The sequence below is a fragment of the Scardinius erythrophthalmus genome, assembly GCF_964197995.2.
Source record: "Scardinius erythrophthalmus genome assembly, chromosome: 1".
Lineage (NCBI taxonomy): Eukaryota > Metazoa > Chordata > Actinopteri > Cypriniformes > Leuciscidae > Scardinius > Scardinius erythrophthalmus.
Window position 1 is genome coordinate 33,121,269 of NC_138221.1, and position 27,850 is coordinate 33,149,118.

The following is a 27,850-nucleotide window of genomic DNA, read 5'->3' on the forward strand; positions in this document are numbered from 1 at the left end:
GTCAAATTGATTATCGCTGTTAATCCCATCTTACATAAAAGTTTGTAAATATACCGGTATAAACGTGTGTGTGTGTGTGTGCATGCGTGTTTGTGTATGTGTACATATGTACTATTATTCATTTAGAAACTTTTATGTTAAGCATAATTCGTGATCAATCAATTTGATTATATAATTAATAATATATATATATATAATTAATAAGATTACTGATAAAAGGCACTGTCAGACATCAGACATTTCTAAATATTCTCAAATATTTCTACATTGTTTCAAAATACATTAATATCAATAAACTGTCAGTCAGTTCGCTATATAATCCTACTATTTTAACAAATACTATATACCTAATACTATGATAACAAAAAACTATTTATGCATGCTAAAAACATCTTGTATAACAACTCATCCAATCTGATGCCACAGTCTGGTTACGTTTACATTAATAGATTTTACAATAACAATGTATCATACAACCATTGTGGTTTCCCTAGGCAGGTGAAACGAAGAACACCAGACGCACTGAGTAAACCGTATCCACAATGTAGACGATCAGATTGATGCAAGTCATGCAGGACACAACAACCAGGCTGTCCCAGATACAGTATATTTGGTTTGGTAAACAGAAATTTGATCTTGGATTGCCCTCAAAACTGTAGATTGGCCATATCACCGCAGCCGTGATGTACATTAGAACCGCTAGTACGTTGAACCCCGTCAGACATTTGTCGAATGGGAAGGGGCATCGAGCCAGCAAGCGTCCGATTGTCAGGAGGATGATGAGGAGAGAGACGACGAAGCAGATTGAGTATACGGCTACGCACCACTGCATCCCAGCCCTTTGGCTGTATAATCTCGAGTCAAGAGAGATGAAGATGATACAGGCCACGAACACCTCCAGAACCTTCAGTAAGCCCGGCACGGTGGACAGGAACCCGCTGATCTCCCCGGGTTTGGCTCGGGTCAGGCCCACCTCCGCCGCGTACAGGATGAAGCACACGCAGGATATCACTGAGGCTGCGATCTGGGTCGCACATGTGGAGCATACGAAGAACTTGGGGTAGATGACCGACGCGGCCAACAGCATAAGCGTGGACAGCATCGCAAAAGCCGTGGTGAAGTCGTCCCAAGAAATGGGTACCTTGGTGTTCAGGCTGGTGAGCTCCAGGATGATGATGAGGAGGGTCACGAAACAGCAGAAGCACCAGGTGAACATACACCAGGCCCAGAACGAAGAGTTGCTGTGGCCCACAGAAGCCACCAGGCTGAAGGTGATGAGCGTCAGCACAAATTCAAGCAGTCGGATTATTCCCACCGGTACAGTCAGGGATTGAGTGTTCAGGGTTACCATGATGATCCTTAAATGTCAGTTATATAGTTACACCTTGATTTTCGATGCGTCAGCCTTTAAAATGTTGTCGACAGCTCTCTCACACTCGCATTTTCAAGCAGGACTATAATTTATCCTGCTTAATTCTTGGCTTTTCCACTCTTTTCTCAGCCTGAGCGTCGTCCGTGTCAACTCCAGGTTAGTCTTCACACACTAACCTCACCCAGAAGGGAAGTGGTCCAGGGAGGGGCCACATGTTTTCGACCACATCCTCTGATTACTCATTGCCTTATCAGTAGCACCTCAGCAGATTGGCCGTGGTTTGGAAGTGTCCAAGTGTGAAGTACAAATGAGTAGGATGTGAAGATAATAAACTGGGCGGACCCATCAGTCAATACGATGATAAGCATCTGAATACTAAAGGTGGAGAGAGATTATGGGTTTGAGTTATGTTCTGTAAATTGCTACAGTTCTCATCTGTGAAACAGGGCTATAAAAGATGGAGAAAACACTGAAGATGACAAATGAAGGTCTTCTGATGCTGTTATGTAATCCTGAAGAAATCAGTTTTGATTAGTTTTAGTTTTTATTAGTGCTGCCACATCGATTAATTGCGATTAATCACATCTAACATAAAAGTTTGTAAATATATCATGTGTGTGTGTGTATATATATATATATATATATATATATATATATATATATATATATATATATATGAAGAGTTCAGATGCAAAAGCCTCTAAGTGCCATCTGAAATTTTCTTCTTGAATTATAATTTTTTATCAAGCTTGTATATTTAAGTTCAGTAATTTCACTTAAATGGCAATGAAAATTACCTATTAATTGTCATTTAAGTGAAATTACTGAACTTAAATATACAAGCTTGATAAAAATGATAATTCAAGAAGAAAATTTCAGATGGCACTTAGAGGCTTTTGCATCTGAACTCTTCATATATATATATATATATATATATATATATATATATATATATATATATACATATATATACACATATATATATATATATACACACACACACATGATATATTTACAAACTTTTATGTTAGATGTGATTAATCGCAATTAATCGATGTGGTAGCACTATTATTTGTCGTTCTTGTTGCTTGTTATTGTTTTAATGTTTTTTTCCTCTAATATTGTTTATACTTTTCCCCTTGAGTTGCATTTTGCAACTAATTATTCATCATCAGCTGCTAAAAGTTTGACAAAATTTCTGTAATATCTTTATCTCAGTAGTTTTTTTGGGTTGTGACATCATAGTTTGTGAATGTAACATACATTTTTTCATTTTCAAGTATGTTTTCACCACTATGCCTTAGTTATTGGCCAATTCATTATGGAGAAGTGAATTTGAATATTGCAGAAGAAAAGCAAACAAAAGAGGCTCTGAAATGAGAAGAATGTGTCTCTACAGGTGTGTGTGTGTGTGTGTGTGTGTGTGTGTGTGTGTGTGTGTGTGTGTGTGTGTGTGTGTGTGTGTGTGTGTGTGTGTGTGTGTGTGTTTGTGTGTGTGTGTGTGTTAGGATCTGCAGGACTTTGACCTTACAGTCACTGTGTACAGAGTCAGCTCACACCTATTTACACACATATGGTCAGAAATGGGCTCGTCTCATTTTAATTGTTGTTAAGCAGTATATTTCATCTTCAATATTATAAGTGTTAGAATATGTTGAATAATTTGAGTACATTGTGCTACAATTTTTATTGATATCAATAAAAAAGGCCCATAATTTCACCCTATACATATTGCATTATCTCATATATTTATATATTTAACTTTTTTCTTCTTTTTCTTTTTTTTTTCCAACAATGTGAATTCTGGATGTTCCATGCAAGTTCACATTTGAATCCCGGGATGGTAGTAACACTTATTGTTTGAGAATCTGTAACTCAGTGGTTGTTTGTAATGTTGTGTTATAATGAGTGGATGTGCTGGAGGAGTTTATCACAGTTCTCAGAGCTGCGCTGTTTCTCTCTCACCGCCTCTGTTTGCTGCTGTAACAGACCTCCGTCCACTGCACTGGCCACTTTCAGAACATCTGACACAGAAAGAGAAGACAAGGAGATCTTTAGACTTGGTTATTACATCATACTTTACTCATTTGGCAGAGCAAAAATATAGTGGAGTCATAGTGCAGGGGTTTATGTATTTGGTCCAGAGTCCAGACATACAGCACTGAGCCTTGGTGCTCATACAGGAGATTCAGATTTAACTTCAGCCTAGAACAACTCTACTATCCTTTCTTTCTTTCTTTCTTTCTTTCTTTCTTTCTTTCTTTCTTTCTTTCTTTCTTTCTTTCTTTCTTTCTTTCTTTCTTTCTTTCTTTCTTTCTATATACATAGTAAAGAAACAGTATTGAGTCCATGTTCACACACACTAATGTTTTTTGAAAGAAATCTCTTCTGCTCACCAAGGCTGCATTTATTTGATCAAAAATACAGTAAAAATAGTAAGAATGTGAAATATTATTACAATTTAAAATATAATATTTTCTATTATTATCTACAAAGAATAATCACGTATGAATAAAGTGATCAATTTAGTGACAAAAACATTAACTGCAGCGTATGTTTGTGCAAGTGTGTGTGTAGGCTATATGTATTCCTGTCACATTCAGTCATTTTAGAAATGCACACAATTTAGGCGGATGTTTTTATCTGATAAGAAGACGTGCATAAACTACAATGAAAACACATCTACCACACAAATCTATTGATGCGCAATATAAAAACGCACGTGACTTTACCTTAACAGAGGATGTGATTGATAACTAGACTCATCATTAGGGTTGATTGTAATACTAATAGTGTAACAAATATCCCCACAACGAAAACAGCCATAGCATAGCTAACGGTTTTAGCATGTGGGTTTGAAGTTAGCATGAATGCAAAGCATAAAATTAAACAAGAGAAACGGCTACGTTTGCTTATGTAAGTCAAATAATTGTATCTATAATACAATGATTGATACTGAGGACATCAAACACAGCTCTTTTCTGACTTGTTAAAGTGACCACTGACCCCGGTCTCCCCTAAACAAATAAAGAAACAACATGTTCGTCCGTTTTTATCAGAAAACATTTTTAAGGATAATTTGAATATAATTAAATGTTTAAATCAATAGCCTAATGGATTTGTTTTGTCGAATATTACAACATAATTAAATAGAATGCAACATAAATAGCCAACTGATAAAACATAAAAAATTAAAATAAATAAAACAATTACAAATGAAAGAGCCTACTATCAAAAACTAAATAATTTATTTATTTTGAAGCACGACGCAGACACACCGATGACGTAAATGATGTGCGCCAGAGGAGGGTCGTGTTGTTTACATGCGTCGTCTGCTGGTGCCAGTCACATACAGTTTATAGTTATGGTCAGGCATATATTATTTGATGATAATCGAAAGGCCGTTTCAATCTTCTATATTTTTTCTTTTTTTCTAACATAAATGCTCTCCATTAACACACATCTTACAACGTCGTTAAGGGACATAGATATAAAACATACTGAACTCGGATGATTGTGCAGAGTCATATCAAAATGAGCAATAGTGCGTGACAAAAACCTGATGGATGAGAAATGTGGATCGTTTGCCCTTTCCGTCGGATTTTTGATTAAAAAATAAGGTATGTAAATCATAGGGATTATTATTAAAATCCGTAGATTATATATTAATTTATTACGATCGGTTTTCTATTTTTATTTTATTAGACATGCAAGTATTTGCGAATTACACAACTGACTAAATCTAATTGATTTCAGATTGAAAATATCTGCTTCCGATATAGATTTCAACTTATATACCACTAAAGGAGTGTATCTTCAGCAGCCTGTTTTTATTTTATTTTTTTATTATGTGTTAATTGATTAAAAACGTAATGTTGTCATGTTTGCCATTCCATTTATTTTTTAATTTAAGAGCTAACCAGAGTAAACAATTTAGCATTAATGGGCGTAAAGAACGTATCTTTTCAGATCAAGTTGTTTATTGTAATGTGAATAACACAAAATGACGTCAGCTTCCCTTTATGCTCTTGTGTTTCAGGTGATGTCGAGGCTAAACGTCACCCTGGAGGAGGAGGAGAAGGATGAGGAGAAAGAGATGGAGAAGGAGAAGAAGAAAGAGAGATGCCCTGCTGCTGCCACCGCCAGTGACACCCCACATTCCTTATCTCAGAGGTCTGTACGAAATATGTCAACTACATATAAAAAATACATTTTCATTTACTGTGCTTTGCATGTGTAATTGTGGAAGAATACTCAAGCCTTTGCATGTTTGCAATGTATTTATTTTCAAAGCACTATTTAGAAAAAAACAACACATTTGTTCTAAAGTGCTGTACCAGTTAAGGCGGGAATACACTTCATGACTTTTAAAACCTGAACAGATTTTAAATCACTAGGCATCATACACTTGCCTGACTTTGTAAATCATGTGCATCATGCACTCAACTGATGATCACACACTAGCAGACTTGCGAGTCATTACAAGCACAGCAGACTCACGCAGAAACAAACTCATTTTGTGTTCTAAAATCGGCTCAAAATATCAAACATGTTCGATATACTTCGACTGTATGATAGTCTGTGATAGTCTACATGATTTTCTCAACTCAAATCTGCAGACTGGCTATGACTTTCGGCTCGTCCAGACTGTAAATCGTGTCGTGTATTCCAGCCTTTTGCTGTAAACTCTTGCATTGTGACATTTTGCCCCACAGACTGAATTTGGGACCGTCCGTCATGGCTTTGGAGACGAGCCCCTCCCCGTCTAGCAATGGGGCAAACCTCCTGTCGTTGCCGTGGGAGATAGTTACCCATATCGCCTCACATCTCCCCGCGCAGTGTGTCATTGATGTGCTGCCACAGGTAATCCTTTCCACATTCAAGACACATTTAGAAACCAAAATTGACTTTTTTCCCCTATTCAAGCTTCTCTCAGTACACGTAGACGTTGTAATAATATTAGTACATTTCAACGTGTGACATTTTTTGTTTACTTTTGTATGATAAACCACTGTTTTTGTGTTCGGACATCCCATAAGCTTTTGGGTTTGAAAGTTTGGGATCAGTAAGATTTGTAATGGTTTAAAAGCTTTTGAATGATAGTGTACGTCTCATTTTCACGTATGCCTGTTTTTCTACGTTCAGGTATGTCAGACGTTGGGAAAGATTGGCGAGGATCGCTTGATGTGGCAGCTGAGGGCTCAAAAACTCTCAGGTCCCAAAGCACTTTTCCCAGTCGGGCCAAAGGAGGATTTTGATTGGTCCCAGGCCTGCTTGGAAATGGAGCAGCTGATTGGCTGCTGGACAGGGCTGGAGAATCAGGGAGAGGGAGAGAGACAGGAAGAGGCGGTTGTCGGGGCGAACGGCGAAGCCCCGTCAGCTGAGAGGAACTTGGAAGAGATGCAGCTGGATGTTGATTTAAACGGTGCAGCGGAAGCAGGAGATGAAAATATGCAAGTTCAATCCCAGAATGCACCTGATAGTCTCAATCTGATTGAGTCGTCCAGCATTTCTTCGCCACTGGAGCACATCATTCTTCCATCGGGCCACATCGCGGATGTGAATTGCGTCCTCCTGCTGGGTGGAACGGGGGCGTTGTGCGCCTCCGGCTCTCGGGACCGAAACGTGAACCTCTGGGACCTTCGAGACGGCTCCAGAGGCACCTTAATGCACACTCTAGCGGGACGGGGTACCATTAGCACCCACCGGGGCTGGGTGTGGTGCCTGGCATCCAGCGGACCTCTGCTGGCGTCGGGCTCGTTCGACAGCACCGTGAGGCTCTGGGATCTCGAAGCCGGAGGAGCAGAACGGGGACTCATCCAGTGCAAAGCTGCTGTGTTGTGTCTGTCCTGCGAGAGGGACACGGTGCTGGCCGGGTCACATGATCAGAGACTAAACATCTTTGACACCCGAGGTGAGTCAACGCTCAGCCCCTTTGTTTTCTTAATGCACATTCATGGTCTTATTGCGAATGACTTATTGGTAAGGAATGAATCACATATGAACAGTGCTATTTAAATTTTATTGTAACTTTTTTTTATTGTTTGAACAGTGTTATTTTAGTATTATTTATATATTATTTGTATTTATATATATTTTGAATTAGCTTTTATTTTCGATATTTTTATTACGTGAAGTCACCTTTATTTGTACAATACAGATTGTTTCAAAGCAGCTTTACAGTGATAACATGAAAATGATGCATTTCGGCTGTTGTTCAGCTGAAGTCAATTGAGCATTAATTATATTATTATATTTATATATTATATTATTATATTATAATAATATTATAGAATATTTAGTAACTTATTTTTTTTTTTTTTACAGTTTTTTGTAATTGTAGTACTTCTTTCTGCTTCATTAATTGCCATGGGAATATTTCTATATTTAAATTTTTTAAATTTTCTATATTTAAAATTTAAATTTCAACAACATTGCATGATGTAAATACATTTATAATATTTATTTCAATTATTATTCATGCTCAAAAACCCCTGAATTTATTGATAAATGACTGTTGCAATGTTTAATATGAAAATAAATGAATTTATTATAATATGTTGAGTGACCTAAAAAGTATTTGGACAACTAAGCCACAAAGCTTGTGCGCTTTAGACTCTCAAATGACAGAATAAAAAATCCAGTTCACCATAATATAGGCCAAACGCTAATGAACTGGTAGGAACGTTTCCAAGAACCACTTCCTGTAAAATCAAACTACCATTCAAAAGTTTGGCGTCAGTACGATTTTCCTCTTCATCTTTTAAGTAATACTTTTTATTCAGCAAAGATTCTGTCACTTTTAATCAGTGTGTGAAAGTGACAGTAAAGACATTTATAAATGTTACAAAAAAAGTTTTTTCCACTTTCTGTTCATTAAAGAATTCTGAAAAAAAGGTTACAACAAATATTTCAAGCAGTACAACCAGTTTCAACATTGATAATAATAATAAATGTTTCAGACGAAACTTCATTCAAAAACGTAGACTTCTGTGAAGCCACTGTGATGTGATTGGCACATGTGCCTGTTGGAGCTGTATTAGATTGTTTTGTATTAGTTGGCAACTGTCATTTATGTGTGACAGCTGCAGATCCATTGGTCCAGAGTCTTCATCTCCACAGTGATGCTGTGTTGTGCCTGGTGTCGGATGACCAGTACATCTTATCGGGCAGTAAAGACAAAACCGTCGCTCTGTTCGACCGCAGGGCGGGGAAGCTCCTGCAGAAGGTTCAGGTATTTATGGAAACTTGTTCCCGCCACAGAAGAAAACATTTTAAAAGATAATTGTGACATTTTATCTCACAATTGCGAGTTTACATTTTACAATTCTGAATAAAGTCAGAATCGTGTGATTTAAAGTCAGAATTGTAAGAAATAAACTTACAATTCTGACTTTTCTTCTCGCAAATTGCCTGTTTATAATCACTCAATTCTGACATCTATTCTCGGAATTGTGAGATATAAAGTCGCAATTGAATGAAAGCTTGATTTCCACCACAGAATAAAACATTTTAAAAGATAATTGCGACTTTTTATCTCACAATTGTGAGTTTACATCTACATTTTTCTCAGAATTGCGTGATTTAAAGTCGCAATTGCACGTTATAAGGTCAAAATTGTGAGAAATAAACGTACAATTCTGACTTTTTTCTCAGAATTGCGTGATATAAAGTCAGAATTGTGTGATACAAAGTAGCAATTGCGCGTTATATGGTCAAAATTTTGACTTTTTCTCGCAATTGCGACTTTATATCACACAGTTCTGACATCTTTTCTCAGAATTGTGATATAAACTCGCAACTGATTTCCGCCACAGAATAAAACATTTTAAAAGATAATTGAGACTTTAAAGTCAGAATTGTGTGATATAAAGTTTCAACTGTTTGAAAAAAAGTCATAAATGCGAGATATAAACATGCAATTCTGAGAAAAACAAACAAACTTTTTTTATGTTAACTTTTATTCTGCGTCGGAAACAAGCTTCCATAGATATTCACTCACAAGCTAAACATAATAAACGCTGACGCGCTCCTACAAGCAGCTGTTTCAGTGTTGTTCCTCTGCGTGTGTGCAGCTGAGCACCTACCTGTTGTCGCTGTGCCACAGCGGCCGTGAGGTGTGGGCCGGGGATAACCGAGGACTCGTGCACACCTTCTCCCTGCACAACAGCTGCCTGACGCCCATATCACACTTTAACATCCACCGGTCGCTGGTCACAGGTGTTCACTCTTCTCCTGGCACTCTCTACACGTGCTCCTCTGACCGCACTATCAAGGTAAGGCATCCTACAGTTCAAAATGTGTTCTGTTGGCATTTCTCTAAGGTTATCGGCAGCTCACGTCTTATTCTGTGCAGATCCACCTCCCGTGTGCTCCACCACAGACGCTGTGCACACTTCACCATCAGGCAGGAGTTAATGGGGTACGATGGCTAATATAACTAGGATTTTTCTCTGTCTCGATTCATTTTATCATTTTTTTATGTACATTCCTTTCTAGCGGTCATATAGGTGGGCAGTTTGACCAAAATCATATATCTTAAACGTTTGGGCACAGTAATATTTTTACTCAGCAAGGATGCATTAAATTGATCAAAAGTGACAGTGAATACTTTTATAATGTTAAAAAAATTTAAATACTTTTGAACTTTCTGTTAATCAAATAATGAAAAAAAAAATATTATGGTTCCCACAAAAAATATGAAGCAGCGCAACTCTTTTCACAGTTTTTACTTTTTTTTTTTTTTTTCATAAAATAAATACTGCCTTGGTGAGAATACAAGACATTTCGTGAGCTTAGAATTATAAGGTTCTATCTTCACTTTTGGTCGAAATTGAGTTTTTGACATAATCTGATCCATTAGGTGTTTATTAATGCCTGTGTGGTGTTATTTTTGTAAAAAAAATATTTTGTTAGTAGTCATTAATAAAATAAAAAGGTTCCATCTCTCCATTGCCAGCTGGGATGTAAAAACTTTGATGCTCAATATCTCAGAACTACAACCTTATAATTCTAAGATCACGATTTATTAAAAAAACAGACAAAAAAACATAGTAATGATATTTACCTCTAGATTATTGTACATATATAATTTTTTTGTATTTCCTAAAAGAGTACATAAATAAGGGGCTGTTTAAACGACACCGTTTTCAAATAAAATCGTAAAACTTTGTATGCGTTTTGGCCGTTCGTTTATACGACAATGATGTTTTGGGGGCCTGAAAACGCAAACTTTTGAAAACGGGTTCACATGTGTATCACGTGTTCAGTCTATCGACATTTCTTTACAAAGTGACACCGCCAACTACTGGCCTGGCATGAATAATACAGCGTTTTTAATCGTCCTCGCAAAGAAAAAACTTTTTCAGTACATCGTTGTCGTGTGTATTATCCTGAGTTGTGCAGTTTTTCTGCATTGATATAATTTGGTAGTGATTTGCACATCGATATTCAGATTTTGTTATTATTTTTCACGATATTCAGATTTTGTGATGTCATTATTTATTAAATCACGGTATGATAGTGGATATGATATGATAGTGCCTATTTTTGGATAAGTATTTTTCTCATTATATTGGATTGGTTTTATTTTGGAATTTGATGGATGAAAACCATAAAAATTTGATTATTTAAAACATACGAATGAATCATAGCAAAATACGCTTCACATTATGTAAGACTTAAAACACAAATGCATTATAAAGCTAATTGGATGAGCCACTATCAAAGCCTTTATAACAGATATACCGTAGCGTAGAATAAGGTTGACTCATTTCTATGTGTCTTTTAAAGGAACCGTATGTAGGATTGTGGCCAAAACTGGTACTGCAATCACTTTAAAAATACTGTAGAGCGGTGTATCCCCTCCCCCTACCCCCTGACTCAAGGTTGCCAGATAAGCTGCAGGATTCAGCAGAAACGTAGGCTGCTTCAATGGTCATACAGGTCAACTTGCAGCATGTGTAACTTAGTCCACGATAAACTGTACGTGAAGAACGAATGACGAATCATTTTTTCTGAGGTAAAGTTAGGCTTCTGTCTCAATTACATTTCAAATTGCCATAATGGGCGTGCTAATGTTGTTTTCCTCAGCGTCTCAGCATAATGACAGAGAAACGGCTCCTATAATGCATTGCTAATGTTAGCATACGTCCATGTGAGCTAATGTTACGTTACTTTGCACGAACATGCATAACTTTGTTCGACTGTCATGAATATATGAAATGTCCATTGACATCAAGTACAAGTTAACGTTAGCCAAGCATAGATTAATCTTACCTGTCCAGGAGAAAATTAGCAACGTTGCGTCTGTGTTCAAATTCGTCTCCGTTTTCAGCCGTCTCCATCTTTCAAAAGCATCTCCAATACAAATTCTGGTTTTATTTCGGACTTTGTCACGACGAATTTCGGAATTATAACGAGGTCTTTTTGATTTAGTAACGTTTGACATTTGTATCCGACTAGAGTTAGGGTAGGTTAGAGCAAAGCTGGCAACCCGGATCCCGAAACACTTACTGACTTTGTGATTGGTCGATAGGTGGAGGGCGGCGCGTCAGGCCAAAACACAAAATGACAACATCAAGATCAGTTGAGGGCTGCAAGTCCACTTTTTAAATGACAATATCCTAGCCATATTACTGTTGTCAGTGATATAAGTATTTGAAATGAACACGATTTCTTAATGTCTAGTGACACATCAGGGCCATTTTATGATTAATTGAAATAGATTTCTTACATACAGCTCCTTTAATGTTAGAAGTGAAGTGAATCTTAACCTTGTGTCTCATAAATATTTCTGTTGGATTATCCCACGATTACTCTTATCTAGCAGAAGTCTATACTGCCATGCATAAATAAAGGCTCGTCATTTTTCTCTTCCCAGTTAAGTGTTGAAGGAGGAACGCTGGCCATCGCTTCTGGTGACATGAACGTGGAGGTTTGGAGGCTCAGAGACTGAGTTTAAAAAGCATTTCAATGCAGGGAACAACATTCATGTGCTGCTTTTATTGGGGAAAAGATGAAAACCAATGTTTTAGGTGTCTGATACATGTTTGTAGAAACAAAAACTTGACATTCCCAGCTGTCCATGGTTCTCCGTGTCGAGGTCTGACTACGATAGCACACTAAACAGTTAAGGAACACCACCTGTTTTCCTTACAACTATATCTGTTTCCAGTTTGCTTGTGTGATCATTACTTGAAATTTCAACAAAATTGATGTTAACAGCATAGTATAATGCAGTGAAGTTAAATTAGTTCAAACAAGAATCATTATAAATCCGTTTTCAGTGTTTAACTCCATATATGTGTAATACACAAACAAGGAAATCAGTTATTAAAACCTGGTGTGATTCCATTTGTTTTTGTATACTTGTCAGTGCACTTATACAAGTATACAGTGCACAGCTTAAAAATGAGGCACTATGCTTTAAAATGAATGCACTGTCAGTGAACACTTTTACGACCATAACAAACTAATAAATAGACTTAATTTTTAAAAAAAAGTCCTTATGCATTATTTATAACTGCAGAGTTATAAGACAGTGCTGTGATAGTATTGCTCTGTGACTGACTGAATGTCCTGTGATCAAAATCAAAAAAACTTTTTTTTAAAGCTTTATAAATGTATAATTCGATAATTGAGTTTGATTTGTCAAGGTGTCGTTTCAAGACTGCAAATAAAAAGTAAGATTGTTGATCACAGCAGCACGCATGTCTTCTTGTCTTTGAACGGGTTGGAGGACGCCGCGATCCCGGTGAGCAGTGGATCGGCTCTCCTGTGTTCCTGACAGTACTGGACGATCTGCTCTGCCGCGGCCGAAATCTGACACACACATGCCAACATACGTCACATATCACAGACAGTTACAATATATTACATCATGTGAGATTCAGTGTTGGGTTTAATGCAATTAATTAAAATACTCTTATGTTCTGTAATTTAATTACAGTTAATTTTGATGTAATTGCATTGAATACTGGATAGACTATAGAACAATTCTATATAAAACTAGTGGATTTAACATCAAAATTGAATGTTGAATTTCAAAAAATGTTTTTAATGTAACCCCTTTAAAGGGTTACTTCAGGATTTACATTAAGCTTTGTATTAGTAGAAAACCTGTAGTATTTTCGAATTACCATGCTTTCCACCCTCATATCCCCCTGAGAGGAGAGATTTATGTATTTTTTGTCTGGAAAAAATCCTCCGATGACGCAAAAATCGTCATTTTGCGTCATCGGAGGATTTTCTGTCCAGAGGCTAAAGACTACAGCCAGTAGATGGCGTTGTTCCGCATGTTTTCAACCCGCCCATACAGGGTGGGATCTCACTCACAGAATGTACACAGTATCAGCCGTCTTTCTTTGGAAGCTAAGCTAGCATGCTCTTGTTTTGTGGAGAAAGCTGAATAATAGGAGAAAGCTGAGTAGGAAAATTTCATATTCATCAAACTAAATGGAGTAACTCAAAACCCAACTTTGTTCATTTTAAAGCAGCCTTTAAAATGTATTTTGAATCTGTAAAGTTTTTAAAAAATCAAAAAGCCCAAAGATCTGTATCGCTGTTAAATAAGTTTAATATATGTGTGTGATGCCCTTTTTCTTTTGTTTGTTTCTTTTCTTCTTTCTTTTTTCCAATTATTGTTGTTTCAAGTTGTTTACCAAATGTGAAAATGTGTATAAGATTTGTAACAAGATCTTGATATCAAACTCTGTAATTTTGAAAATGCAATAAAAAAAAAAAAAAAAAAAGTAGGGGTTACCATCTTCCTTTTCCCGGACTTGTCCGGTGGGCGAGACTGTTAAAAATGTCCGGGATTCGGCTTTTGCGTTCTGCGGTCGCCAGAAGAATAGAAGAATAATCTATGCACATATATATTATTTACTTGAAAGAATTAAAAGAGCAGTTTCATGTCTATCGTGTTGTTCAACTGGCCAAGGTTGATATGGGATTTAGGAATGTATTATTAATTTAATAAGTAATGCAATGCTTTTTAGAGAGAGTAATAATAAGTACAGTAATCCAATTACAGTTCCACTGTTGAAGATGTAATTAGTAATGTAATTACTTTTTTAGAGTAACTTACCCAACACTGATTATATTATACACTCCCAAAAGAACAACCACTCTAATTTTGAACTGAAAATGAAGGATAAATATATGCACACACACAAACACTAAGGACTAAATGATAATTAACTAGACACAGGTGTATCACATGAGGGCAAATCAAAAACCACAGCAATTAAAGAACTATGACAAAGGAAACATGAACTAACGCAGAAACCTGTGCAAATCAAACAAGATCACTACTCAAACCCAGAACAGACATTACTTTTATATTGTATTATATTATATTATATTATATTATATTATATTATATTATATTATACACTCTCAAAAGTTCCAAAGGAGGTGTTTTACAGTGATGCCTTAGAAGAGCCTTTTTTTTTTTCTTAACGTAAATAACATTTTTAAAATCTGAAGAACCCTTTCCACTGTAAAGAACCTTTGGTGCAATGCAACACTTAATGAAACCATAGATGCCCATAAAGAACATTTATTTGTTTTGAAATAAGTGTGTATTTGTCATATTATTGTGCTTGGTCTATTGTAATTTCAGCCATATACCATAAAAGATCCACTCAGAATGTAAGAAGTGTAGTAGTTTATATATCATCGTGAGGTGATGAATGCATGATCTCACCTTGATCCTCTGTAGCTCTGTCTCCAGTCTCAGCTGCTCCACAGTTCTCCTGGCCTGAAGAACGTTATTACTGCAGTATACGTCCATCACTGCTGCTCAACCTCAGACTCGCACCAGCTGGAAAGCATGTATATCTTACTCTGAGCATAACATATATTATTTGAATGATCTATGAATGTATAATTCTGTCTGATAGATCATGGCCGAAGCTGTAATTTTACCTCAAGAGTCCATTTGGTTTGTTGTGTAGAGCTCAGATGTTCTTGTTTCAGTGAGGAAGAGCCGGTGTCCTGTTTTTGGAGGCCTTTATATCTCAGTGGGATGATGAACCCCTCCATCCTCCAACACACACACACACACACACCCTTTGCTGGAAGCTTCAAAGGTCCTGTGATGTGGTTGAGTTCTGAGGTCATATCAACAGTGCCAGAAATGTCACGAAAGTTCAGTAGTATTTGATTTCACTCTGGTGGTCATGAAACCTCTCTTAAATGTGTGTAACTGTGTGCACATAGATCCTCCTGATATGTATGAGAATATTAAATGTGAAGAGTGTTTGTGGAATAGTGTGCTCCAATGCAGATCAATCTTTGCAGTTGATCAGTTACTATCAATTAAAAATAGTGCATTTTTCAAATGTCTCAATTGAACGGTTAGTTGTTTTACAGTTTAATTAAATTACAAAATACCTTGATACATAAAAAAGCCAATATTTGACAGATTTTATTTAGAAGAAGTGAATTCGGAACCACGTACTAACATAGGCTACTACTACTATTTTTGCAATAGAAATATATGAGGAAAATAGTAAGAGTGGAATGCGCTTCCGAATTCAGCAATGCTTCGTTTGTCACATATTGTTGTGATTTCGATGGAGCCACAGTCACTTCGCGTTTTTGCATTTCTTTTGTACCGCTGCGCTCGCCGTAGTTTGTAACATGTGGCTGATCAAATGTGCGGTGCTCTGAGTGCGATGATCTGCGATCAGCGATAAACTACATTAACATACCGGGTGTTACATATTTAACCGCTGGGGTGAGTGTAACATTATTTTAGACATACAAATAAATAGAAAATGTATTTATATTTGCGTTATATAACATAATCAACTATTGCCCCGTTAAATTCAATGATTTAGCATGATATTGCAACATGTGCATGAGTTGTTGAAAAGTGCTGTGATAGAATATAAATTGTACCATGGTATTCTTTGAAGTGCCATATAAATACCATAGTAAATGATTATTGTAGTCATTTAGTACCATGGTATATATCAGCGCATGATGTTATTAGCTGTACCCTGGTGAAACTGTGTTCAGTTATGTACTAGTGTGTGTAACAGTTATAGAGTGAGTAATATAAGCTGTTTGTGTTGTTGTGTATCTTCTTCGTCAGGCCGCTCGTCATGGCTCACCCGGCTCCCTCCGTGGCGAGGGACGCAGTGTTGATGGAGAGCACTCCTCTCCCGCAGGACATGCTCCAGATTAAAGGCTATGACTTCAACCAGGGGGTGGACCATCATGCCCTGCTGCAGTCCTTCCTCACCACGGGCTTCCAGGCCAGCAGCTTCGGCCAGGCCGTGCAGGAGATCAACAGGATGGTGAGTGAGAGCTGATCTCCCCTCTCAAACACTTTATCCAACAACAACAACAACAACGAGATCTAATATGCTGATTTGGCGTTTTTACTTATTAAAACCGTTATTGCTGCTTAACAGTTTTTGTGGAAACTGTGATGCACTACCATTCAGAAGTTTGGTGTTTGTTTTCAAACGAAAGAAAGAAAGAAAGAAATTAATAGTTGTATTCAGAAAGGATGCATCAAATTGATCAAACCTGACAGTACATTTATAATGTTACAAAAGATTTAAATGTCAAATAAATGCTGTTCTTTTGAACTTGATCAAAGATTCCTGAAAAAAATGCATCACGGTTTTAACAAAAATATCAAGCGCATATTAAAATGTTTCTTGGGCATCAAATCCTCATATCAGAATGATTTCTGGAGGATCATGTGACACTGAAGACTGGAGTAATGATGCTGAAAATACAGCTTTGATCACAGGAAGAAATTACATTTACTATATATATTCACATAGAAAACAGCTATTTTAAATGGCAATCATTTTTCATAGTATTACTGTTTTCACTGCATTTTTGATCAAATAAATGCAGCTTTGGTGACCATGAGAGACTTCTGCATTAAACTGTAGAATATACTGTTTTAATTTTAATAATGTTTATTAAAACTTTTCAAACCTATGTGAAATTACACAAAGACATTCAGAATAATAATAAACTGTCGACTGAGAGTTTAGGGGTCACTGTATATTCATATTTGAAGTTACATCAAATACTGATAGCTTATCAATTTAATTTAATAAAATAAAAAGTATGACTTAATAATAAATGTACAAGTATTACAGAAACATGCAATTTGTTTTATCAATTACAAATTGCTTTTGCATTGTGTGATGTCGTATACTAGCAGTCTCTGTTATCTCATATTGTAGCTCTTAAAATCACACATGACTGCAAGTGTTTTTTCTGTCTCATGTCTGTGTTTGGAGTAGATAGAGAAGAGACTGGAGCCGGTGGAGGACGAGATCGAGGGCTACGAGGATCAGACTCGTTCAGGATGCACTATTTTCTTGGGCTACACGTCAAACCTGATTAGCTCCGGTGTGCGAGAGAGCATCCGCTACCTCGCGGAGCACAAGATGGTACGACCTCCCCAGTGAATAAGCACCATTACGCTTTTTGTTCAGTATTCACTTTCTATTCTGTAGTTATGAAATGAAAAGAATCTATTTCATGTTGAATTATTTGATGTTTTTGTAGGTCGATGTGATCGTGAGCACAGCAGGAGGGATTGAAGAAGACATTATAAAATGTTTAGCATCCACTTACCTTGGAGAATTCAGTCTAAAAGGCAAAGCGCTACGACAGCAAGGCATTAATAGGCAAGTAAACGGTTCCTGATTAGATCATTGTGGTGTTTATGTCATTATTAATACATTTAATTATACTTTGTCACAGAATTGGTAATCTCCTGGTACCAAATGATAATTACTGTAAGTTTGAAGACTGGCTGATGCCTATTCTGGACCAAATGGTGCTGGAACAAAAAACAGAGGTGAGAAGTTTAATTTTTTTATTTATTTTATTTCACTTTATTTATTTTTTTAGTAATATTAAATTGGGAGGTTAAATATTTGTAAAGATGCCTATTTTGGACCAATTGGTGCTGGAACAAAAGGTGAATTTAATTTAATATTTTATTTTGCCTTACTTTGCATTACTTTATTAAATTGAGTGGTTAAATATTAGTAAAAATGCCTATTTTTGACCAAATTATGCTGGAACAAAAACAGAGGTGATACATTTAATTAATTCTATTTTACTTTGTTATTAAATTGGGAGGTTGAATATTTGTAAAGATGCCTATTTTGGACCAAATGGTGCTGGAACAAAAGTTGAATTTAATTTAATATAATTTTATTTTACCTTACTTTACGGTACTCTACTTTATTAAATTGGGAGGTTAAATATTTGTAAAAATGCCTATTTTTGACCAAATGATGCTTGAACAAAAGGTGAATTTAATTTAATTTACCTTACCTTACTTTACGTTCCTTTATTTAATTTGAGTGGTTAAATATTTGTAAAAATGCCTATTTTTGAACATGATGCTGGAACAGATCTGATAACAGAGGTGATGCATTTATTTTAGTTGCATTTAGCTTGCATATTAAAGGTTTTTTTTGTAAGTGAGAATATACAATATTGTTAAATGTTTTTACATCAGGGCACACACTGGACACCCTCCAAAATGATCCACAGACTTGGCAAAGAAATCAACAACCCAGAATCGGTGTACTACTGGGCCTATAAGGTAATGCTTGAATCACAGACATATCAGTCCTTCCTCAAATGGAAATCTGATTGGATGATTGTTTTTCAGAATGACATCCCAGTGTTTAGCCCCGCCCTCACTGACGGCTCATTGGGCGATATGATCTACTTCCACTCCTATAAGAACCCCGGACTAGTGCTCGACATTGTGGAGGGTGAGTCGCCCAAGATGTGATGTGAACGCAATCTGGAGATTATTTTACAAATCTCATTTCATTTTGCGTACGTCAGATATTCGGAGGTTGAACAGCAAGGCCGTGTTTGCCAAGAGCACAGGGATGATCATCCTCGGAGGAGGTCTCGTCAAGCATCACGTCTCCAACGCTAATCTCATGGTAATCATATGAACCCCAAAAATCACAATGATCTCGACTCGTTCAAAATAAAAATATCTGGTCTGTGTTTCGTGTCTCTCAGAGGAACGGAGCAGATTTTGCGGTGTTTGTCAACACTGGGCAGGAGTTTGACGGCTCCGATTCCGGCGCCAGGCCCGATGAAGCCGTCTCTTGGGGAAAGATCCGCATGGATGCCACTCCTGTAAAGGTAAGATTCACATGTTGGCGTGCTCTTCAATCATGTTATAAACATCACACATATGCAGCTATTACACTCGTCACATGCTGATCTGGTTAACCGTGCTGTTGTGTTTCTGTGCAGGTTTACGCTGATGCTTCTATAGTCTTTCCACTTTTAGTGGCTGAAACTTTTGCACACAACGCCAAAAGGCTGATCAAAGAAAAGAAGAGTGATTGATGGTGCTGTTCTCTTGAAAACCCTATTTAAACGCCATACCCCTCATCACTGTCTTCCTGTTTGCTTGTGTTTCTGTACAGATAGTTTGAACGCTCAATTTAAATTCATAAAATCTTGGCTACAAGCACAACATCATTGTTTCTTTTGTATACGTCACTGTTTTCTCTCCTTTTCTGTCAAGTTTTGTGTCTTGTTAAATCATAGGGTAAAATATGTTCAAGTGTTGTTTCTTTTTTTAGTTCACTAGTTTTTATATTTAATTCTGTAGCCAGATACAATGCTCGTTTTATTGCATTTCATCCTTCGTTGTGTGTGCTGTTTGAGTACTGCATTTTATCTGGAAGTTTATGCTCTCTCTCCATTTTCAGATTTGGAGAGTACATTTATTCCATAATCTACATAATGAATGCATGGACATGAATGAAGAGAAGTTGAAAGACATTAAATAATTGAATAAAAATTCTGTGCATGCATTTATCTCTCTTTAAGAAATGTATGCTTTGTTCTTGTTCTGCCACCAGAGGGCAGTTGTGATTCTCTACCTGTAATCCAGCTGTCTCAATCCACTACTGCACATTTTTATTCACACGAGGCTCTTTTGATTTACTTCACCTGGCCGGGAGTGTATAAACAGTTTATGTAATTACAGTGAGAAACTGTAGAGATTTATACTGTTTTAGCTGTTCTGTGGAAAGTCGAGATTGTTAACGGCATGTATTTGCTCGGCTATTTTAAGTGTGCAAATCAAGTGTTTTGACCTAAATGTCAGTGACCTAATGAATGTCTCGGTTTTGTTAGCATAGTTTCAAATTCCATTTTGCACATTTGAACTTTCAGCGATAAGCGATCTGTGTCTTGACCTAAATAGTGCCTACCTGAAACCTGCATGCAAAGCCTGTCATTGTGTCATGTTTTCGTTTCTTGTTTTCTTCTATTTAGGAAAGGTGTACCCAAGTAGATGCGACATGAAACTGAAACTTGTTTTAATATCTATATTGTTTGACAGAATGGTTTTCATTTCATTTTCACAGTTATGCATTTAGCAAACGCTTTATTCTTCAATACAGGTCTGCCAACTTGAGTTCAGCTTGGAGTGACAATTATTGCTGCAGGGGAATAATGATTCATAAGCTTGAAATTCAATATGATTCATTTGGAAATATGTGAAACATGAACATAGTAGGCTACATGTAAATTTTTCCGAAGGTGAAAAAATCTTTCTCTACTAATGCTGTAAACTATACAGGGAACAAAGGTTAATAAAGGTTAAAAACAAAAACTGATTTGTATACAACTACATATAAGACCATTTTTTAATTATATATTAAGAGAAAAAAAATATATATATAATAGTTTTACAAAATGCTCTCTAGACAGCATCTTTCTTGCTATCTATATGCAGGGTTCGTACAGATACTGTAAAATTTAATTCAAGGACCCAAAGTACTCCCCCCAGTTGGTAAGTGTAGATGGAACTGGAAGTGAGGAGGAGGGATGCTGACAAACTTTCAATGAACAGAGACAGGTCTGCTGTGAATTTATACTCTGTCATTGAGTTGATTACTGATTAATCAACAGCTGTGCATGATTTGGTTAATTATCTGAACCTGCTCCTCCCGAACTTTGTTAAATAAAACCTCATTTATCCTTCAAAGTCTAAATAAGGTAAATAGATCGAAATAAACAAATAAAAAATTGTAAAAAGTGCAGCAAATGCAATGACTGGTAATTTTAATCATTAAAAGAATACTTTGACAAAGATATTCTTATTCAAACTGATTTTTTTTTTCTCAATATATGATTTTTCTCCTGAAGAACGAAAGCTGTAACATATATTTGGATATTTATATGAGCAATTTTGCGTAAAAAGATTGTTTTATCAATAAAATGAAGCACTAATTTCACATAACCTATATTGTCTTTCAATAATTCAAGCACTTTTCAAATATATGGCTGTTTTCAAGGGTTTTCCAGGACTTACATTTTAAAAAGTCAAATTCAAGTACTTCAAGCACCTTGTACAAATCTTGTATGTGTCACCAGTCCTACTCGACCCAATCCGAGCAGGATTTGAACCGGTGTCTCTGGCGTGGGAGGCGAGCGCAGTCAGCGCACTAACAAGGACGCTAAAAACCACAAACTCTAGCATCAGTCGCTAGCGCACTTCTTGAGGCCAGGGGAGTGAGGTTTACACACACACACAGCTCTTACTGGCCTACATCTGTCACATATAGAGTTTATGGACACAGAATGGCTTTTCTGAGGTAAATACAACATTACGTGACATATTGTTCAAAAGTTTTATTGAAATAGTGTCAACTGCGTGAGTCTCACGCTGAATGCGACCCTCATCCAAAATATTCAGCCTATATTTCATTTGTTCCTGTTTGTTTCAGTATGCTAGCCAGGCCACTGAATTTTATCTGATCGTATCCAGCAGCACATTAGGGTATAAGTTCCAGTAAAACGTTCCTTCACGTTATGGATTTCCATTTTTTTTCTCCATTATTGACCCATTTGGAAATGCTCTCCTGCTCTAATTGTTTGCTTTACTTGGATGAATGTTTATTAAAGTCCTGCAGAAGATGAGTTGTGTGTTGCACTAGAGACATGGCTTTTTCCTAACCCTATACAATTTATTATGTGTGCGGAAGGATTTATCTGGAGGAAATTTACACAAACGCTGTGAATGGAAAAGTATGTGAACCGGCTGTCTTATATGAAGTCCACCTTAGTAGTCCTTTTGCCTTTTTGCAGTTTTTCTTAGAAGAAAGGCCTTAATTTTTTTAGATTGAATGAATACTTGCATATTAGTATTACTAAAGTTAATAAATAAATACATGTAAAAGTTAATTCATGATTTAAGCCAAATTGAATGTCATTCAGACGCACAATTGATTGATTTCTTCCAACCAGTCAACACCCGTTTTTCTGCACTTCCAGCTAATTCTGTCTGAACTCTGAATGTGTAGCTAAACGGAAGGGAGGTGTAAAGTGCAGGGTTATCAATGAGTATTAAGTGTGAGAATATGCTGGTTTGCTCAAAGAGCGTTCTCTTATCTGACGCTCTGTTTACCTGTTATGTTCCCATGGTGATCCGCCCCCCATTACTTCACGTCTATCATCATCATCACAAACCTGCAAAGGTGTCATTTCGTCTAATTTCGTCTGAGATCAAAAAGACGCTGCTGAAATGCGTGCAAGGGGAAAGCGTGGCTCAGAGTCAGCGAGGTGACTTTAGTTAACTTACAAATACCGAGAGAAGTTCCCCTGGTTGTCCTGTTAGAAACAGGAAGTGCGATGATGTCAGTGAGAACACTGACGCGCATCTGCTCGCGCTGACTGACGGGTTTCTTCGTAGCCATGGCGACCGCTTTAGTGTGAGCAAACATCCGGCGCTCTTGTTCTCCACATAAGCAGCAGCAGATCTACATGATTTACATCAGAACTGTGTCCACACCTGGACTACAGACTCTCGTGAATGTGTGGCCTCGCTTATTCAGCTATATCTGATCACTAAACAACGCCTAATGGAATAGTTAGGGGTCATATTGTGCTATTTTCAAAGATCATTATTTTGTGTATTTAGAATTAACATGCGTTAAAGTTCAAAATGCATTATTTGTCACTTACTGTACATTATTGCAGCTCCTCTATTTCCAGTCTTTCTAAAACGCATCGATTTCAACAAAGCTCTTCCTTCCGAAAAGCGCAGTGTGCTCTGATTGGCCAGCTGACCCGGTGCGTTGTGATTGGACAGACACTTCAAACGTGTGTCAGAAATGTAACGTTCTTTAGCATAATCGCGAGCTTCAGCTTCCAAAGCAATTATACAGTTAATAATGTCATCAGTTTCACCATATCATTTCTAACCCGAGTCAGATTCTGGAAATGCTGATGATCGAAACCAACTTTTCAAGCGTGACTTCAAGTTTTTAATTTGAAACTCATACCTTTTCAGATATGACTCTCCCAGGTTCAGGAAACTGTCCTCCGGAAAACATTTGAACATTTGGGTTGTACTTGTACCTATTTTTTATTCAAAATAAATCTTAACAACGGATTCCTAATTGCGTTCACTTTTGGAAGGCCAAATAAAGTCCTTTTGCTACTTTATTAGTAATACAGCTCAACAGCAACACTACAGCTGAAGCCACGCCTACTTTCACTGCATTTGGGCGGCGTTATGCTAATATTTCCCCCGAGTGACGTAGGTCGGTGATGGGGAATTCTAGATCTTCTTTTAGATAGAATACATCCTTTTGTGGGTGACTTTGAGATTTGTAACTTTGCATATCTCATACATGCACAAACAGCTACACACAAGAAAAAGGAAATCATGAAAACACACCACATGACTCCATAAATCCCATTTGAATGTATAATGCATAATGGATTATATTGTATGTATAGGGCCTATAAACAATATATAATGCGTTACAATTTATAAAACTTAATGTATTCATTAAAATTATATATATATATATATAGTAATGTATCTATGTAATTACAATTTATTTTATTTATTTTTATTAAATAATAAATCAAAAATGCAAAATAATCATTCATTTATATAAGCTATTCATATATTAATGTTTTTTTTTTTTTTTTTAATTTTAATAAAATTTTAGAGGAACATGACCAGTGGCGGTCTTAACATAGAGGCATAGGTAGGCGGCTGCTTGGGGCCCCCGTAGTAGGGGGGGGCCCAACCAACCTCAAAAAAAGAAAAAAGAAAAGAAAAAAAAAGCCCCTTATCATCATGAACGCTTCAAAAGAATAGTAAATTGTATTAATATTCTTAAGAAATACGTTGAAAAGTAGTAGTTAAAATGTCCAGTTCATGGTTATCCGTTTCTACACACCCCCGACTTTCACAATGAGATGGACTAGTCCATAACTGTGCGCGGCGCAAAAGATAAACACGCAGTGACAGGAGGACTGGGAAGTACACAAAAACAGAGACGAAGCAAGATGAGTCTAAACGAGAAAATGAAACCAAGTTACCCAAGCGGCTCAAATAAAAGAAAAAAGACGTTGATAAGTATTTGTCAACGCTGCCAAAGATGACAAACTTTTTTACAGCTACTGTTGGGGATTCAGACAGGAACAACAACGTCCAAAGTGTTGAACATGCCGCTACAGCAGCAGCTGCTAGCTGTGAAGTGGCGCTAGGTGAGGATAACGTTAACACACTCACATGGATATAGGTGGATTTGCTTAGAGCCAAATGCAACATCACCTCTCCCCAGTTCGCCCCTCTTACCCCCCTCTCAATTACTTACTATAAATACTGTTTTGGCGCTTGTAAATGTGACGTGAAAGATCCCTAGCGGCTAGCGCACGTGAACTGATCATCTCTAACGTAACTAGCTAATAGTGAATAAACATGAATGACTATTGAAAGATACAGTACAACTTACCAAAATGTATATTCCTCATACATAATACCGATCAATCAGTGTTTTTTCAACAGCGGAAAGGGTCAATAAAACAGCTGGAGAACAATTGTGTCACATAAAATTTACCTCAGGAAAGCTGTTTTTTTTTTCTTGAGAAAAATTAACCCTATCTTGTGTACCTAATATTTATCCAAATGAGTCAATATTGAATCAAATCACAAGAATTGAATTGAAATCGTGAAATTTGTCAAGCAATAATAAAAAAACGTAGCTTACCAGAAATTGTACCATGTAACGTTAAACATTGTAACATGTTTCTGTTTAGTTACTAAATGTTTTGACAATCACAATACACTTATTGTGATGCAAGATTTTTCAGGTGTTATCTGAAACCTTATTCTCTGTTGGGTTCCATCGTGACTATTAGTTTGTGTAGTGCTACACTTTGTGTGTTCTCTGCTTTCCATCTTCATTTTGGAGTAAAGAAATGTATGCAGGGTTTAAAGGGAAAGTTGTTTTTTTCTCCTCTTCAACCTTTACTTCCCCGTAGATTAGCTTTACCTGGCTATCCATCATTCAGTCTGTATTTTTTTTTTCGTTATCTTTTAAAAATCGGATGGGGGGGGCCCCATACATACTTTCGCCTTGGGCCCCCAATTTGCTAAATCCGCCACTGAACATGACACATCCTGTACTGTCTGTTAACGCGTGCAGCTCAACATCATCGCTGTATCTGCTGCTGATTATTCTTAGAATTGATTTCTACACCAACTCAGACCAAGTTCCTCTTGTGGTTTGGCGATCAAACATTGAGATGTCTGTATTTGGATGTATTGTATGTGTATGTATTTTGGTTTCCATGGTCACTTGCTGTAGTTTTCCAATTGTTTGGCCTTTGGTCGGAGCTGGAAAAGAAAAGAAAAGAAAAGAAAAGAAAGAAAGTCGTTGACACATTATTTCACTGTTTACCGTTTGGGGATTTTCACAGAGAATCGGTCGTATCATAGAAGCAGAAGATAAACGATGAACAAACGAAAGGGACAGCTGCTGTGAACTAAGCGTCTGAAAAATAACACTTACGACATTCTCTTCTAAGTATAGACTGAAAAGAAACATGACATACCCTGCAGTGCAAACAGCCTACCAAAACTAGTTTCACAAACAGTCCTCTAGCTGGGGGAAAAAATGGATGTAGCTTTTACATGAAGGAAATATGCCTATATGATGCTGCCGTTTGCCTTAACAAGACATATGTCGATTTCTGGAACAATGTTCATGTCGGGAGCGCACTTATGATGCTTTAAAATACCGCCTTCGTATATTGTACATCCATAGAGCCGTGTTGGGATAGTCTGGATGATCACGTGATCAGAGCTCATTGGCTCTGCGTGTCAGAGCAGTATTTATATTCTGCTTGCTAATGCTAAGTCTTTTTGCTGATATTTTTGTCCAAGATCACTTCCAATACCCTTAACTACATGCAGGGACTGTCCACCTGGAGCAACAAAGGTGTTACGTTATCAACATAATATTAATATTAATATATTTTTAAAATATATAGCCTATTTTCGTTATGAATTAAACTACATCAGATTAAATATAAATATATTTTCAATTAAATAATTTAATCATATATTAACTGTATTACAGTTTATTCCAACATCTCATAATTGGTTTACAATAATTATATTGAACTATATATATATATATATAAGCCTATATTTTTTTTCTTCTTTTTGTTCTGTTATGCCTTTTATGATGCATGTAGCTAATATAATAGGCTACATTTGAATTATTTTCAAATATATATATATATATATATATATATATATATATAGTTCTTTTTTTCTATTTTATGATGTATGTAGCTAATATAATTGGCTACATTTGAATTATTTTTTACCTATTTTATTTATTGTAATTTATAACTTTATTATTATTTCTTATTTCACAAAAAAGAAAAAAGTCGAACCATAGAAGACACCACATTTTTTCTCATGACTTAAATATTTTACGTAAATTACTACATATACATAATATTTATGTATTATTTCTAATAAATCTAACTTTTTAAATAATTATTTTAATAATATAAATATTACAATTTCTTGTTTCAGCAAAAAAGACACGTAGTAAGACAGTCATTTTTGAAAAGTATTTTATTTATAGTGTTGAAATAGACAATACATATCAAACCAATGTGTTAATTCATATTGTTTAACATTATTTAAATATTATACCCGCCTGGCCAAAAAATGTGGATATTACATGTTTTTATCATTATGAACAGTGAATTTGTGTATATGTATTTTGCATGGTCATACCTGTAGATTGTGCTGTGGAGAACAGTCCTCTCTCTCTCTCTCTCTCTCTCTGTGTGTGTGTGTGTGTGTGTTGTGTGTTTGGAGCAGAAGGCCACAGAGAGAAGACCAGGCTCCTGTTCCTGCTGAACTGAGCCAGCTGCAGCCATACACTGATTATCAGCACAGCAGGCACAGGAGACCAGACCACTGACGGACAGACACAGGGACAGACAGACAGAGAGAGAGAGAGAGAGAGAGAGAGAGAGAGAGAGAGAGAGAGAGAGAGAGAGAGAGAGAGAGAGAGAGAGAGAGAGAGAGAGAGAGAGAGAGAGAGAGAGAGAGAGAGAGAGAGAGAGAGAGAGAGAGAGAGAGAGAGAGAGAGAGAGAGAGACCAGCGC

At 36.6% G+C, this 27,850-nt stretch overlaps 4 protein-coding genes across 5 annotated transcripts; 2 read left to right on the plus strand and 2 right to left on the minus strand.

The window, feature by feature from the left end:
- Positions 1-490: 490 nt before the first annotated feature.
- On the minus strand, positions 491-1,351 carry LOC308702144 (myeloid-associated differentiation marker homolog; the record flags this gene model as incomplete). Its single annotated transcript, XM_081384811.1, has 1 exon — positions 491-1,351. One exon carries the CDS (start codon positions 1,349-1,351, stop codon positions 491-493), a length of 861 nt encoding a protein of 286 aa, XP_081240937.1.
- Positions 1,352-4,651: 3,300 nt separating this feature from the next.
- On the plus strand, positions 4,652-14,102 carry fbxw9 (F-box and WD repeat domain containing 9). The gene is made up of 8 exons (XM_081385861.1): positions 4,652-4,992; positions 5,412-5,545; positions 6,088-6,235; positions 6,518-7,286; positions 8,458-8,606; positions 9,448-9,648; positions 9,729-9,794; positions 12,255-14,102. Exons 2-8 carry the CDS (start codon positions 5,415-5,417, stop codon positions 12,327-12,329), a joined length of 1,539 nt encoding a protein of 512 aa, XP_081241987.1. The 5' UTR covers positions 4,652-4,992; positions 5,412-5,414; the 3' UTR covers positions 12,330-14,102.
- gng14 (G protein subunit gamma 14) lies at positions 12,349-16,547 on the minus strand. Of its 2 annotated transcripts, none has more exons than XM_081348721.1 (3): positions 15,302-16,547; positions 15,081-15,197; positions 12,349-13,195 (listed from the first exon to the last, which is right to left on the minus strand). In XM_081348721.1, the coding sequence occupies exons 2-3, from the start codon at positions 15,165-15,167 to the stop codon at positions 13,070-13,072; spliced, it is 213 nt and encodes a 70-aa protein (XP_081204847.1). In that variant the 5' UTR covers positions 15,168-15,197; positions 15,302-16,547; the 3' UTR covers positions 12,349-13,069. The 2 variants fall into 2 exon arrangements, with proteins under 2 accessions (XP_081204847.1, XP_081204848.1); XM_081348722.1 differs by having other exon boundaries at positions 12,359-13,195; positions 15,081-15,220; positions 15,302-15,486.
- dhps (deoxyhypusine synthase) lies at positions 15,945-20,828 on the plus strand. Its single transcript, XM_081389213.1, has 10 exons — positions 15,945-16,115; positions 16,476-16,680; positions 17,653-17,802; positions 17,921-18,042; positions 18,119-18,215; positions 18,888-18,974; positions 19,044-19,149; positions 19,226-19,329; positions 19,412-19,537; positions 19,652-20,828. The coding sequence occupies exons 2-10, from the start codon at positions 16,486-16,488 to the stop codon at positions 19,745-19,747; spliced, it is 1,083 nt and encodes a 360-aa protein (XP_081245339.1). The 5' UTR covers positions 15,945-16,115; positions 16,476-16,485; the 3' UTR covers positions 19,748-20,828.
- The last annotated feature ends 7,022 nt before the right edge of the window (positions 20,829-27,850 follow it).

Coding starts and splice junctions, on each gene's coding strand:
- fbxw9 (XM_081385861.1), top strand. CDS start 5,415: ATGTCGAGGCTAAACGTCACCCTGGAGGAGGAGGAGAAGGATGAGGAG. Junction 7,287..8,457: donor AAACATCTTTGACACCCGAG/GTGAGTCAACGC, acceptor TATGTGTGACAG/CTGCAGATCCATTGGTCCAG. Junction 9,649..9,728: donor CCTCTGACCGCACTATCAAG/GTAAGGCATCCT, acceptor TATTCTGTGCAG/ATCCACCTCCCGTGTGCTCC.
- gng14 (XM_081348721.1), bottom strand. CDS start 15,167: ATGGACGTATACTGCAGTAATAACGTTCTTCAGGCCAGGAGAACTGTG. Junction 13,196..15,080: donor CAGAGCTACAGAGGATCAAG/GTGAGATCATGC, acceptor TGTGTGTGTCAG/ATTTCGGCCGCGGCAGAGCA.
- dhps (XM_081389213.1), top strand. CDS start 16,486: ATGGCTCACCCGGCTCCCTCCGTGGCGAGGGACGCAGTGTTGATGGAG. Junction 17,803..17,920: donor ACCTCGCGGAGCACAAGATG/GTACGACCTCCC, acceptor ATGTTTTTGTAG/GTCGATGTGATCGTGAGCAC. Junction 18,043..18,118: donor CGACAGCAAGGCATTAATAG/GCAAGTAAACGG, acceptor ACTTTGTCACAG/AATTGGTAATCTCCTGGTAC.